The sequence below is a fragment of the Dromiciops gliroides genome, chromosome 5 (genome assembly GCF_019393635.1).
Source record: "Dromiciops gliroides isolate mDroGli1 chromosome 5, mDroGli1.pri, whole genome shotgun sequence".
Classification (NCBI taxonomy): domain Eukaryota; kingdom Metazoa; phylum Chordata; class Mammalia; order Microbiotheria; family Microbiotheriidae; genus Dromiciops; species Dromiciops gliroides.
In genome coordinates this window covers 218,595,023-218,610,672 of record NC_057865.1, presented here as the reverse complement: position 1 = coordinate 218,610,672, position 15,650 = coordinate 218,595,023, and the positions used below count along the sequence as shown (strand labels likewise).

Below are 15,650 nucleotides of genomic sequence, written 5' to 3'. Positions count from 1 at the left end.
CTCTCCCTTTGGCATCAACTTTGGCACATAGTCATCCAGTCTCTGATGAAGTAGGCAACCTTGTTTCATTTTTGGATAATTCTAATCATCACGAAATCCTTTCTTATATTGAGCCAAAATTTGCCTCTCTTCAATTCCCACCCATTGGGCATTCTGGTCCTGCCTCCTCTGATCAAAAGAGAACAGTCTAATTTCAGTATTTGAAGGCAGGGAGCACAAATCTTCCAAGTTTCTTCTTCCCCAGGCTAAACATCTCTAGTACTTTCATCCATTCAATTTGATCCCAGTGATTTCTTCCATTCCCCCAGCTGCCTCACCCCTATTCTGGCTCTGCTTAGGGGAAGGGTATTGAGTTGGCACCAAGGCCTTTGGGAAGCCCATACCTTAGCTGAGGACAAGAAACCCAGGTTGCCTTTTGCATCTCTAACTACCACCTGCTATGCTAAACAAGCAAACCAATTCTTTAGTTTCTTGGCCTGTTCAGTCTGGAAAATGACAACTCCCAGTTTCCCCTCATTGTAGAAAGGGATATTGAAGGAAATAGTATGGCACCAATTCTTATAACCAGAACCTCACAGAAACCAGGCCATGGATCTCATGGAAGTAAGGCAGGAGATCTGGTAGAAACCAGGTAGTGGATTATATAAAAAGCATTCAGTGTCTCTCTGACCTTTCCTCCCTGACCCCCTCTAAGTGGGCTTCCTTGAGAGCACATAGGCATAAGCCAAAGACATTGGATCTTTTTTCTTTTAATATGGTACCATGACATCTCTATTATATATAGCCACTTAAAAAGTATATATTAAGTTTGACTTGATAGTTCTAACATTGTCCTTATTTTTATCCCTTTTGGAATTTCATTCTTTTCTTTTCTGTGTATTTTAAAATACTTTATTTTCTCTCTCTCTCTTTTTTTTTTGACGGTGTGTGTTACACTGTGCCTCTCTCCTGACTTTCATAACTTTTCCCTTTCCCTAAATAAGAAGAAATCCACACATTGGCCATGTCTGGAAATGTATGTTGCATTCTGTCCCATCTGTCCCTCACCTCTCTATCAAGAGATGGGAAGGAGGCATGAGTCACCATCAATTTCCTGGAGTTGTGATTGGTCATTGTATTGATCAGAGTTTTTAGAACTTTCACAGTTTTTCTTTATGATAGCAGAGTTATTGTAGAAATTCTTCTAGTTCTGTTTATGTCCCTCCTCAATCACTCATACAGCTCAGTAACTACATACATGCATGCACACACATATATCTCATACACTATCACATTCATATGCCATAATTTGGTTTGCTGTCATCCACTTGATTTTGGTTCTTTGTGATGACCAAAAGAATGCTTCTATAAGTATTTTTTCTGCATATGGGGCATTTCCCCCTTTCTCTGATCTCCTTGGGCGTACATGCCTGGTAGTCACTGGGTCAAAGGGTATGCACGCTTTAGTGACTTTTGAGGATACAGATCCAAATTTTTTTCCCAAATGGTTGGCTTAGTTTCCAACTCTACTAATACTACATTGGGGTGTGTGTCCTCCCAAACCCCTTCTAAGAATTGTCATTATCTTTTTTTTGTTTGTTTTTTGTTTTTTGTTTTTAGTGAGGCAATTGGGGTTAAGTGACTTGCCCAGGGTCACACAGCTAGTAAGTGTTAAGTGTCTGAGGCCGGATTTGAACTCAGGTACTCCTGACTCCAGGGCCGGTGCTCTATCCACTGCGCCACCTCGCTGCCCCTGTCATTATCTTTTTTAGATATTGGGCTTTACTGTACTGGATGGCAGATAGGGAGAGGAGGGGTCCCCTTTCTAAGATGGGAGCAAGGGAAAATGACCTGGAGGGGGGAGGTCATTGTCAATTCAGCATTCCCTATTCTCATGCCTTCTCCCTCTCTTTCACTCAATCAGCAAGCATTTATTAAGTGCCTACTATATACCAAACACAGCTAAATGCTCTGGATACAAAGGAAAAAGTAACTTCTCCTCTTTCCTTTTCCTGCCTCTCTGTGTCTATTTTCTTTTCTTTCCCCTCTCTGTTTTATCTTCCTTGTCCTCTCCCTTTTTGAGAACATTTTTCTCTTCCCCATGTCTTTTCTTCCCCTCCTTGCAACAACTGTAGGGTTGGCATTTGAAGGGGATGCAGGATAGGGAAATGACCAGTTCTGCCCAGTGAGCCAAGTCTCCCCAACCCCCAGTTCTAATCAGTTGACAAAAAGGCTTCCATAAAAGGCCTGTCAGAGCTGTAGTGAATAGATTAATGAGATTTCCATCGGGAGACAGAAGACAATAGGATCCTCCCCTCCCAAGGCCCCCTTTGTCCGAGCCTGAGATATTGGGGAATGGGGGGGGACGACAGAGGGTATAGAATCTTTTAAATTTTTTTCTTCTTTTGTGTTTAATTAATATCAACAAACATGAACATTTCAGTAAGAAAAAACAAAAAAGAAAGCTGATGGTATTCGGAATTTCGAACTTCTTTCCTCCTCCATGCCAGAGGTTCTTATCTCCTTTGTGTCATGGACCCCTAGGACCATCTGGTGAAACCTATGGATCCTTTCTCAGAATCATGTTTTTCAATAATTAAATGAAATGCTCAATTTTAGCCAGAGGTGAGCTAAGGAAAGAGCAAGGTAATTTTTTTACATCCAAGTTCATGGACCACCCCCCCTAAGTAAAGAACCCCTAAGAACTTTAACCTCAAGTTAAGAACACCTGCTCTTTTGAATTTTCTTCTCTCCTTCCTTCATTTTACTTTTTTTTTTTTTTTTTGGCGGGGCAATGGGGGTTAAGTGACTTGCCCAGGGTCACACAGCTAGTAAGTGTCAAGTGTCTGAGGCCGGATTTGAACTCAGGTACTCCTGAATCCAGGGCCAGTGCTTTATCCACTGCGCCACCTAGCCACCCCCCTCCTTCCTTCATTTTAAAATGATTTGTTTAAGCTCTTTTCTTTTCATCTTTTAAAAAATATCACTCCCTCCCTCCCCACCATTACCTTTGGCACTGCTTTCCTATGCCTACCCCCCCCCCAAAAAAAAAAAAGAAAAGCTCTCTCTTCGAACAAGTAAGCATAATCATACAAAACAAATCCACATTTCCAGCTGTTCTGGAGAAAGAATGCCTCCTTGTGCACCCACCTCTAGTCCATTGCCTCTCTGCCAAGAGGTGGGTGAGACTAGAATTTTCATAGAGGAAGTGATGTCCCCTTCTCACACTGGGATGGAGGTGGCCACACAGCTGCCTCCCCTCCTCCGAGCGTTCTGGGCTTTCTTTCCAATCATTGAATAACAGAGTTGAGGTCCCAGTGTACCACAGTATCTTCTTTCTTCAGTAGAGAGAGCACTGGGTCTGGAGTCAGGAAGACCCTAGTTCAAATGCAGCTTTAGGTACTCGATGACTTGTAGGCAAGTGACTGAAGCTCTGTCGGCCTCAGTTTTCTCCACTGTAACCTCTGAGGGTAATTGTGAAAATCAAATGAGATAGTATGCTTAGCACAGAGCCTAGCACATAGTAGGTATTTAATAAATGCTTGTTCTCTTTCCCTTATGAATACTAGTCCTTGGTATACCTTAGTAACTAAACTTTTTTTTTTTTTGATGGGGCAGTGGGGGGTTAAGTGACTTGCCCAGGGTCACACAGCTAGTGTCAAGTGTCTGAGGCCGGATTTGAACTCAGGTCCTCCTGAATCCAGGGCCATCGCTTTAACCACTGCACCATCTAGCTGCCCCCATAACCAAATTTTTTAGATCAAGTCCTAAACAAACCTGCTTTGTGCTAAATTTTTCTCCTTGGGAAGTAATGCAATGGGGAAGGTTCCGATGTGTATCCAGTCCCCCCCACCTCCAGCCCTCAGAGGAGAGGGAAAGCCCACTTAGTAAGTTAGGAATTTAGCGGCACAATCTAGAGCCTAGAGCAGAGAGTTTTAGAGGCTTTGGATTGTTTCTAGGATAATCTCTGCCAGGAATTCATTGTGTGACTTTGGACAAGGTGTTTCATCTCTCCCGGCCTCATTTTTCTTATCTGAAAAATGAAATGCCAGGTCAGGTCGTTCACAATGGTTTGTGTTCATATGGTGCTTTCCTCACAACATCCCTGGGAAGGAAGTGCTAAAAGGAGTATGGACCCATTTGACAGATGAGCAAATAGGCTCAAGGAGTTTTGGAGGAAGCTTTTGCGGTCTTCTCTGACTCCAAGTCTATAGTTTATAACTCATCACACTGACTCCCCTAAATAGGACAAGAGCAGGTATGTCCTTTGGGTGGGGCTGGCTGGGAAGATCTCAGGCAGGACCAACTCTCTCCTGGTCAGTTCTGGAAGGTAGAATAAGGAAGAAGAAGTTTCAGAAGTCATTCATTCAACAAATATAGTCTGGGGGATATTGGCGTACTATGGAAGTACCAAAGTATGGAAGACTTGGTCCCTGAGCATGATGAAAAAAGGCTGGGGATATTTTGGGGAGCTAATACTCTGGAAGCTTTATAGGACCTGGGAGGGAAGGAAGCTTCCAGTGTCTTCCTTACCCCTACTATTCATTAGAAAAGGCCTGGGGGCAGCTAGGTGGCCCAGTAGATAAAGCACTGGCCCTGGATTCAGGAGGACCTGAGTTCAAATCCGGCCTCAGATACTTGACACTAGCTGTGTAACCCTGTCACTTAACCCTCATTGACCTGCAAATAAATAAATAATTTTTTTTAAAAAGACCTTAGAAACCAAAATCTTTAAGTCTCCCACCTTAGCCCCATCACAAAGCAAGTTTATGTGTGTATTTTCAGCTATTTATTAATATTCAAAAATTTTATCTTTAAAACATTTTAGTGGAAAACTCAGAAAACTGGTTTGATTTACTTTGTGTAGACAGTTACATTTTTTTTTTTTAAACAATCATATGTAACCAGCAGGTGGTGATGCCTGGCAGGGTTTGTAAGTTTAAAATAGAAGGCAAAAATGAAAGCCCAGCCTCTCCATTTTTGTAATATTTGCATGGTGATTCTTTCCAGACTTCTTTGATCCTCTTACCTAGAGGAACTACTCTACTACCTTTGCTCCACTGAGCAGGTTTCCTGGGACATCTAGGTGGCACTATGTAAAGAACACTAGACCTGGAGTCAAGAAGACCTGAGTTCAAATCCAGCCTAAGACACCAACCAGTTTTGTGACCCTGGGCAAGTCACCCAACTCCTGTTTGCCTCAGTTTCTTCATCTGTAAAATGGGAATAATAATAGCAACTAACTCCCAGGATTGTTGTGAGGATCAAATGAGAAAATAATTGTATAGCAGTTACCACAATGCCTGGCACATAGTAAGTGCCATGTAAATTTTTTTGGGGGGGGGATGAGGCAATTGGGGTTAAGTGACTTGCCCAGGGTCATACAGCTAGTATGTGTCAAGTGTCTGAGTCTGGATTTGAACTGGGGTCCTCCTGAATCCAGGGCCAGTGCTTTATCCACTGCGCCACCTAGCTGCCCCATAAATGTTAATTATTATTCTCTATTATTGTTATTCCTTGCCTACATCCTTCATTCTTAGGATTGTAGCCCAAGAGGTTGGTTATCATATAGCAAGTTTAAAAGGAGAAAAGGAAGCTCTACTTCGGGCTGACTTGCCAGTGGAAATTGATTTTAAATCCTCCAGCTTGGAAAGGAGAATAGACAGAAATGGGATAGGTTGGTTGATGTGCCATGGGGACAATGGAAAAGCCAGATAATTTTCTAATTTCTTTTGGACTCAATTAAACAATAATTTATTAGGCTCCTTCTCTATATAAAGCATTAGGCTTAGGAGGTTAGTCTCTCTCCATGATTCAGCCTTCTTCAATCCTACCTTGGTTTATAGAGCAAAGGAGAGGAAGGATTCTTATATTTCCCTTTCTATTTCATCTTACTGGCTCATCCTGATGTTCTGAGCCTGTTGAGATCTATATGAATCCTGACCCTTTCTTTCATTTCATGTTTTAGTTAGGCTGTCCTCTGGAAGCCATGCACAGGATCTTTCTATTTGACTTACAGCTAAAATGTTCCATGTGTTTTGTCTCCCCCTAGAACAGGAGTTCCCCACAAAGACCATCTTACTTTTTGTTTGTATCCCTGGCACCCAGAGAGTGTTTTACAAGTGATAGACACTTAAGGAATGCTTTTTTTTTTTTTAGTCATTCCTTAATCTGACAATAGGAATTCCATCTATGCTTTTATTCAAGTCATTGATAAAAATAAATAGCAAAGACCAAGACCTAGGCACAGATTCCTAGAGTACTCCATTAGCTTTCTTCCAAAATAGGGATGAATATTAAATGGTTGAGCCAGAATTTGAACCAGTCAACTCAAAATCTTGTGCTTTTTCTACTAAGCTATGATACATTTTTGGGAGGGGGGTGTTTGTGGGGTAATGAGGGTTAAGTGAATTGCCCAGGGTCACACAGCTAGTAAGTAGCAAGTGTGTGAGGCCGGATTTGAACTCAGGTCCTCCTGACTCCAGGGCCAGTGCTCTATCCACTGTGCCACCTAGCTGCCCCTATGATACATTATGTAAAAAAATTATTTATAAAATTTTTGGTATTTAGTAAAATTGGGGAAAAACAATTTTTAACATTTGTTTAAAAAATTTGGGATTCCAAATTCTCTCCGTCTCCCCATCCCCCTCATTGAGAAGGCAAGCAATTTGATATAGATTATACTTGTGTAGTGATAAACATTCATTTTTAAAAAATTCTGAGTTCTAAATCCTCTCCCTTCTTCCAGCCCCCTTTTCACCCCAAAGCAACGCTACATCTTAAAGAAATGAAGTCAGTGGGTCTATTGTGTGTCTTTTTAGTAACAGAGAGCCTTGACAGAAAAGTGAATGTGTTTGGAGAAAGGATAGGGCAAAGTAAAATCGGAAGTCGGTGTTAGTAAGAACACTAGGTAATTTTACTGTGGTTAGCCGGCCCTTAGAGTAGAGTGTGATATGAGCATCTGTGCCTACCAAGAAGCCTTGGGGATCAGGGATGGGGCCAACTATCAGGATCCATTTACCCAAGATTCACAGTCTATGCCTGTGTGTAAATGGAGGATCGTTTATTGGATTTGAAGTCCAACCCTTTCATATTATAAAGTAAGGGTTTAGTTATGATCCCATGGACTCAGATTCTATGGGGAACATCAGCTCTCAGAAATTAAATTCTGAAGACTAAAAGAGAAACAATTCCTGTGAGGAGTGAAAACAGAAGTTTCCTAGAGACTGAAGGGCTCACTATGGGATTTAATTGACCAGCTTATATATATATTTTTTTTTGGTGAGGCAATTGGGGTTAAGTGACTTGCCTAGGGTCACATAGCTAGTAAGTGTTGAGTGTCTGAGGCTGGATTTGAACTCAGGTCCTCCTGAAGCCAGGGCCAGTGTTCTATCCACTTGTGCCACCTAGCTGCCCCCGGCTCTTACATCTTTTAAAAATATAAGCTATGGGGCAGCTAGGTGGCACAGTGGGTAGAACACTAGCCCTGGCTTCAGGAGGACCTGAGTTCAAATCCGGCCTGAGACACGCGACATTTACTAGCTGTGTGACCCTGGGCAAGTCACTTAACCTTCATTGCCCCGCAAAACAAACAAACAAACAAAAAAAGATGTAAGAGCCAACTGCCCTTGAGTCTATCTCTTCCTCTCGCTAAACTTCAATTTCCCCCTATATCAAATGAGGTAACATATATAAAGTTCTTTGTAAACTTTAAAGTCCTATATAAATGCTAGCAAATGTTATTGTCTTTGTTGTTAATGGTGTTGCTATTATGTACTGGTTTCTTTCCTCTGGCCTACAAATAGCCCAAGTATTCCTGATTCTTAAAACAAACTCCCCCACCCCAAACCTTCACTGTACCCTCAAGCTTTTGTCCTTTATCCCCCCCCTCCCTTTCTCTACCGAGCTCCCAGAAAAAGCTATTCTCACTTGTCACCTCCACTTCCTCTCTTCTCACTTCTCAACAAATCTGGCCTCTGACCTCATCACTCAACTGAACCTGCTCTCTCCAAAGTTACTAGTGATCTCTTAATTGCCAGATCCAATGGCCTTTTCTCAGTCCTCATCCTTCTTGACCTCTCTCTGCAGCCTTTGACACTGTTGGCCACCCTCTCCTCCTAGATCCTCTCTCTTCTCCGGGTTTTCTTAGCATTACTCTCTCCAGGTTCTCCGCTCTCTGACTGTTCCTTTTCAGTCTATTTTGCTGACTAATTGCTGTTCTGGCCTCCAGACTTGGGTCTACCCCAAGGCTGAGAGCCCCTCTCATTTTCTGTTTCTCTCTCTCCCTCTCTCCCTCTCTCCCTCTCTCTCTCTCTCTCTCTCTCTCTCTCTCTCTCTCTCTCTCTCTCTCTCTCTCTCTCTCTCTCTCTCTCGTCTGTCTGCCTGCCTGCCTCCCTCCCTCTGTCTCTGTCTCTCTCACCATAACAGCTCCTATGGGTTTAATTATGCAGATGACTATGCAAATGATTCATCAATCTCTATATTCAGGCTTAGTCTCTCTTCTGAGCTATTTTGAGCCTCTCTTCTGCCCCAAATTACAAACTGTTTTATTGGACATTTCCAACATATCCCAGAACATCTTTTTTTTTTTTTTTTTTGTGGGGCAATGAGGGTTAAGTGACTTGCCCAGGGTTACATACCTAGTAAGTGTCAAGTGTCTGAGGTCAGACTTGAATTCAGGTCCTCCTGAATCCAGAGCCAGTGCTTTATCCACTGTGCCACCTAGCTGCCCCCCAGAACATCCTTTTTTTTTTTTTTAAGTGAGGCAATTGGGGTTAAGTGACTTGCCCAGGGTCACACAGCTAGTAAGTGTTAAGTGTCTGAGGTCGGATTTGAACTCAGGTCCTCCTGAATCCAGGGCCAGTGCTTTATCCACTGCTCCACCTAGCTGCCCCCCTTGTTGTTGTTTTTTTTGTTGTTGTTGTTTTTGTTTTTTGCTTTTTGTCTTCTCACATTTAAACGTAAGCTCCTTGAGGGTAGGAACTGGGTTTTTTTTGCATGTTTTTGTACAGTTATCCCTTCCACATTGTGGGGGTTAGGGCATGGTGTCCTCACAATCTGGAAAATCATAAAAATTTTTGGCCCTCCCTTCATACCAGAGAAGGCTTAATTATTATGGTATTAAAAGATAAAATATGTTGGTATTATATAATACTGTATATATATTTTATGTATTTCTGAGTCTCTAAACTTTTTCTGTGTCCTTCTGGTCTTTACATGTCATCTGTGGCTTCCACAAAACTCCCCCCAAATTCTCATTTAATTTCTTGTGCCGACCCAGGATATATTGAAACCATGATGGGGAAAGTTGAGATGTAGAAGGGATAACTGTATTCCCAATACTTGGCACATAGCTCTCTCTTTCTCCGTCTCTGTCATATTCTCTCTCTCTCTCTCTCACACACACACAAACACATCTCAGTTTGTCTGTCTATCTAGAAAGTTGCCTAAGAGTACTGAGAGGTTAAGTGATTTGCCCAGGGTCACAAAGTCACTGTGTATCAGGTTTAAGGACTTGAACTCAGGTCTTCCTGGCTCCTAGGCTAGGAAAGCTAAGAACAACAAAGTTTTTATTTTAGGGGGCAGCTAGGTGGCGCAGTGGATAAAGCACCGGCCCTGGACTCAGGAGGACCTGAGTTCAAATCCAGCCTCAGACACTTGACACTTACTGGCTATGTGACCCTGGGTAAGTCCCTTAACCCTCATTGTCCCTTGAAAAAAGAAAGAAAACGATTTTATTTTAATGAAAAAGAAGAGGATTGATGACGGGATTAAAACCGTTGCTCAGGTGTTTGGGAAGGTCATAACAGACAAGGAAGAGAAGAAACTTAATTTTGTTTCTGTTTTCCATGGGCAAAGTATAGTCATTGATGATTTGATAATCAGTTTGGAAGAAAGGCTACCTCCTTCTTTCCAAAAGGTACCTCTGGGATTTGTTTGTGTGCTGCCAAGGAGAAAGAACTTTGGACTGGAATGGGCAGAAAAAAGATGGATTAATAAGGAATTTCTTTTCAAATTTATAGGAAGGTAGTAAGCTACATCTAACTACCTGTGATGAGTTCAAATCATCAGGATCTGAAGTACAACATCCTGGGGAACTGAAAGAGTTGGCAGACATGATAGCTGAGATACTCTTAGTGATTTTGAAAGCCGGAGAATGGGAACGACACAAGACTGAAGAAGGACCCATTTTGCCCCGCTTAAAAAAAAAAAGGAACAAAGCGTAGTAGCTAATGCCTCTAGATGAATAGTTATATGCTAAACGTTATCCCTGTGACAAAGTCCAGCATACAACTTCCATAGATGCTGGTGATAATTATTGAAAGGCATGAGTTATTGCAGAGAATGATTAGCGCCAGCCAGATCTCTAGTGTATAAGGATATTGGAAAGTGTGAATGCTACCTCAGCCCCCTTTGTCACTTCCATATGAAAGGGAAACACACTTCTTTAGCTGGGGAGAATGTCTTCTGGTCTTGTTCTAGACACTCAGGACTCAAGTACAAGGTGGGAGAAACAGGAGTCTCAAAAAGATGAGGGGGCAGCTAGGTGGTGCAGTGGATAAAGCACCGGCCCTGGAGTCAGGAGGACCTGAGTTCAAATCTGGCCTCAGACACTTAACACTTACTAGCTGTGTGACCCTGGGCAAGTCACTTAATCCCAATTGCCTCACTAAAAAAAAAAAAAAAGAAAGATTAGGGATTTTAGTAGACTGCAAGCTCATCATCAGTGTGATACATCAGCCAAAAAAGCTAATGTGGTCTTGGGCATTACAGGGCATGGTGGTCAGGAGCTGATAATGTCTAGGGAGGCGACAGTCTCTGTGTTTACCTCTGCTCTGGTTGGACCACATTTGGAGGACTGTATTAATTTCTGGGTGCCACATTATGTGAAGGACGATGATAAACTAAGGGTTAAGCCAGAGGACCTTGAGATTATGCCATGTGAGGATTCATTGAAGGAATAATATTTAGCCTAGAGAACATTTAGGAAGTGGTAGCTGCTTTCCAGTGTCTATCTACCTAGCTGCTTCTCTCTGTGTGTGTCTCTGTCAGTCAATCTTTCTATGACTCTGTCTAATCTATCCTTGCTTCTGTCTATGTATCTATCATCTATCGTTCTATCGATACATACATACATATAAACATGTCTACTCTATGTCTTTTTAATCCATCTGTCTGCACATATGTCTATTTCTGTCCGATCTATTTGTCTATTTATCAATTTATCTATCTAATCTACGTCTGTCTATCTGTCTGTCTGTCTGTTCTATTTGTCTATCAATTTATCTGTCTAGTCTATGTCTGTCTGTCTATCTATCCATCCATCCATCCAATCTATGCTGTCTGTCTAATCTTTTTCTGATCTATCCATTCATCCATCCATTGATCTAGAAACATAGCACCTTTCCTAAATGTCCCTGTCACCCTTTCACAGGGTTTATTCCAGTTTCCATATACGTCTTGCCAAAGCAAGCCCACCTTTAAGCATTTAAAGGCCTGTCATATGAAACAAATATTGATATTTCTGGGTCTGCTTAACCAGAGGCACTGCTGAAATGTTTAACAAATGGCCCTCTGCATGCTTTTAAATTTAATCCACATTATTCATATTTTCTCCATCACTTTCTTTTGTTTTGTTTTGTTTTTGTTTTTTGAGGCAGTTGGGGTTGTGACTTGCCGAGGGTCACACAGCTAGTAAGTGTTAAGTGTCTGAGGCCGGATTTGAACTCAGGTACTCCTGACTCCAGGGCCGGTACTCTATCCACTGTGCCACCTAACTGCCCCTCCATCACTTTCTTAAGTCCAGCAGAACAATGAAGCAAGCCTTGAGTTGTAGCATTTGTGGATTTGTGGTGTATGTAAATGCTCACAATGAATGTTTCAAAGCCAGCTGGTGGGAACTGCCTCTCGGCCCCCTGACTTGGCTCTGGAGGGTCACAGTACTAGGAGCAAGAAGCAGAGGATTTAGGCTTGATATTGGGAAAAACTTTCTAATCATGAGGGCTCTTCCAAAGTATGTGTCTATGGAGGTGGTGAGTTCCCTGTCAGTGAAGGTCTTCAGGCAAAGTCTGGGTGAACACTTGTTTATATGGGTTTTAGAGGAGACTTCTTTTAGATGGCCTTTGTGTCCCCCTTGCAACTCTGAAATTCTGTGATTCTGTGAAACTGAGGATGAGAAATGGGAACTGACTTGGCCAAAGTCATTCAGACACCAGAATACGGTTTTGAAGTCAGGTCTTCTGAGGTCAAATCCATTACTCTTTCCATGTGCATGGTTATTGGTTTGTGCCTTGATGCATGCATAGACATACATGTGTATATATCTTTGAAAATGTGTTCTGGGTTGTCCAAGTCTGTCTGCACATGCAGCTGTGTGTGCACATCCTAGGACTTAGAGTGAGAAGGGATCTTGGAAATATCCTTGTCTGGCCGTCTTATTTTATTTTTGTTTGTTTGGGGTTTTTTTTTGGTTTTTGGTTTTTTTGCAGGCAATGGGGGTCAAGTGACTTGCCCAGGGTCACACAGCTAGTAAGAGTCAAGTGTCTGAGGCCAGATTTGAACTCAGGTACTCCTGTATCCAGGGCCAATGCTTCACTGTGCCACCTAGTTGCCCCTATGGCCGTCTTATTTTGTAAGGAAGAAATCAAGACTTCAGAAGAGGGAGGTGACTTATTTAGGGTCATACAAGTCCCTAGTGGCAGAGCCTATGTGTGGATAGAGGACTCAACATGTAGCGTTTCTGGTGTGAGCATGCATTGGTACTGAGAGAGAAACCCCAGGCTTCCTTCGTTGGCTCATGTTATTTAGATGCATCTGTATGTGCGTGCACGTATGTGATATCTGTAAGAGCCCTGATCAAGCTTCCCCTCCCCAAAGGGGACAGCACTGGGGATTCTTAAGCGTGCAGGAAACCCCCTTCCTATGAACCTAAAATCTCTGGCATCTCAGTCAGTCGGCCAGATGGATGGCCTAACAGATTAAGCAGCTCGAATCTCTTGCAATGCAACCAAACCAAACCTTGTAAGAGCCTCACAGGTGGGTGGGGCTCCTACCCAGGGATTAGGCATTTGAGATTGATTAGAAATTAACCCATCACATGCCCCATGCTCTGGGATCACCTAGGTCAGGGGTCAGCAAATCTGACCCTTCCTTTCAGCTCTAAGAGGAGGACTGGATGGCTGGGAAAGCCGGGTAGAGGCTCTCTGGGTCTGCCCCTGGAGGATGCCCTTACTCGACTGAGCAAGGCCTTGGCGTGGGTCTCACTCCTTTCTTCTGTTTCTCCAGCTCTGTTGAAGATGCACTGGACACCAGAACATGCCCAGCCCCTCAACCAGTGGCCAGACCAGCACCTGGATGTCTCTTCTACCACCCCGTCACCGGCCCACAAGTTGGAGCTGCCCTCAGGGGGCCGTCAGCGCTGCCACTACGCTTGGGCCCACGATGACATCTCTACTCTCACGGCCTCCAATCTCCTCAAGCGCTATGCGGAGAAGTACTCGGGGGTCCTCAATTCTCCCTATGACAGGCCTGCCCTGGGTGGCTATGCTGAAGCCCCCTTTGGGGCCATCAATGGGGCCAAAGGAGATGTGGAGTCCTGGCCTGGGACACCTGGGACAGAGCCACCATACCCAGTGACCTCCCTCCATGAAGGTCTCCCTGGAACCAAATCAGCCAGTGGGGGTGCAGGAGGGGGGCCGGGCCTCGGAGGGTCTCCTGTATTAGCCGGGAATCTTCCTGATCCTCTGTACACTGGTAATGCCTGTGGGGGGCCATCTGCAGGGCCAGAGTATGGCCCTGGATATGGTGGGGGATACCTTGCCACTGGGTACTGTGGGCAAGCAAGTGCAGCTCTGCCCCCACCACCCTCAGCTGGGCTCCTACAGCCACCACCTCCCCCTGGCTACGGCCCCTCCGGCTCCCTGTACAACTACCCCTCAGGGGGTTACCCAGCCCAGCCTGGATTTGGAGGCCTCGCCGCACCTCCACCCCCTGCCCCTTACCTTTCCTCAGGTCTGGCGACACCCACACCCTTGCCCCCACCAGCCCCTGCCCCACCAACACCTGCAGCCTACAGTTTCCAGCCCACCCCAGTGGGGGGTGAGCCAGCCATTTCATTAAAGCGCAAGGCATTTGATGAAGGTGGGGAAGGCCGCTACCACAAGTATGGCTATGAGCCCGCCAAACCCCCCCTCCCCGATGGCTCTCCCTACCCCCCTTCAAACAACAATGGTGAATGTCGAGGCAATGGGTTCCGAGGGAAGCTGCCCGGGACCAGGGAGGATGTGGCAGGAAAATATGGTGGTGGAGGGGGCCCTTCTCTCAAGGCATTGGGCTCCCCCACTTATACCCCACACCAAGAGTCCTTTGAGAAGTTCCCTGAACGGGTGTCAGTGGAGCGAGGGCTGGCCCCGACCCCTCGGGGGGGCTTCGCTGTCCCGGGGGATCCTCCCAAGGGTGTGGACCCTGTGGCTCTGGAGCTAGTGACCAGCAAGATGGTGGACTGTGGGCCCCCAGTACAGTGGACTGACATTGCAGGGCAGGGCCCTCTCAAGGCCGCCCTAGAAGAGGAGCTGGTGTGGCCCATGTTGAGACCAACCACTTATTCGCGTGGGCCCTGCCCACCGCGGACTCTGCTGCTTTTTGGCCCTCGAGGTGTGGGAAAGTCCCTCCTGGGCCGGTGCCTCTCCACCCAGCTGGGCTCCATGCTGCTGCGCCTGAGTGGGGCGGCCTTAGCGGCCCAGGGTGCAGGGGAGGGTGGGCGTCTCCTGCAGGCAGCCTTCTTCGCCGCCCGCTGCCGTCCGCCCGCTGTGCTGGTGATCAGTGAGCTGGAAGCCCTTCTGCCTGCCCAGGATGAGGCCCCCTCCTCTGGAAGCCTACAGGCCCAGCTCCTGGCATACCTGGATGGGGGAGGTGGCACGAGTGGGGAGGGGGTGGTGGTGGTGGGCACCACGCCCCGACCTGCGGCACTGGACGAGGCTGCGCGCAGGCGCTTTGCCCACCGCTTCTACGTGTCCCTCCCTGACGCATCTGCCCGTGGGCAGATTCTCCAGCGGGCACTTGCCCAGCAGGGTTGTGGGCTGAGTGAGGGGGAGCTTTCAGCTCTGGTGCGGGGCACACAGGGATACTCAGGGGGTGAACTGGTACAGCTGTGCCAGCAGGCAGTGGCCAGGGCTGGGGCTGGAGCCGGGGGTGGGAGTGGGGCTGGAGGGGGCCTCCCAGGGTTGCAGCCAGCCCCCTCCTACAAAGACTTTGAGGCAGCCTTGGCCAAAGTGTGTCCCCAAGCCTCCCCCAAGGAGCTGGACTTGTATGTCGAATGGGACAAGATGTATGGCTCAGGACACTGATGGATGGGGGGGGTGGATGCCCCCTCCCACTCCCCCCTTAGCAGGGAGCAATGACTACTTTGGGATGTCTCTGTAAGCAGGCCGATATCAGGGAGGGGTATATGGGAAGAATGTAGGGAGGGCGGGGGAGGGAGGGGGGATTGTCATAAGCTTCTTCCTTCTGAGTTTAAGGAAGGTGCTTTGGCCCTGCCTGGTCAGCCAGGGAAGGCTCGATGTACTCAGGTGTCTACTATTTATTACCCCAGCCCTGGGCTAAGTGACCTCGGGTCCCAGGAACCTTTCTTTCCATCTGTTCTTCTTGTGGAGGTAGCCGGCTTGTTCTCCATC

General features: G+C 45.7%; 1 protein-coding gene across 1 annotated transcript in view; it reads left to right on the top strand.

Moving 5' to 3' along the window:
- FIGNL2 (fidgetin like 2) overlaps positions 1-15,401 on the top strand; it is a 52,678-nt gene extending 37,277 nt beyond the window's left edge. The window contains exon 2 of the mRNA XM_043967749.1: positions 13,264-15,401. Within this exon, the coding sequence (XP_043823684.1) occupies positions 13,275-15,323 (2,049 nt within the window). The 5' untranslated portion in view covers positions 13,264-13,274 and the 3' untranslated portion in view covers positions 15,324-15,401. The remainder of the gene's footprint in view (positions 1-13,263) is intronic.
- The last annotated feature ends 249 nt before the right edge of the window (positions 15,402-15,650 follow it).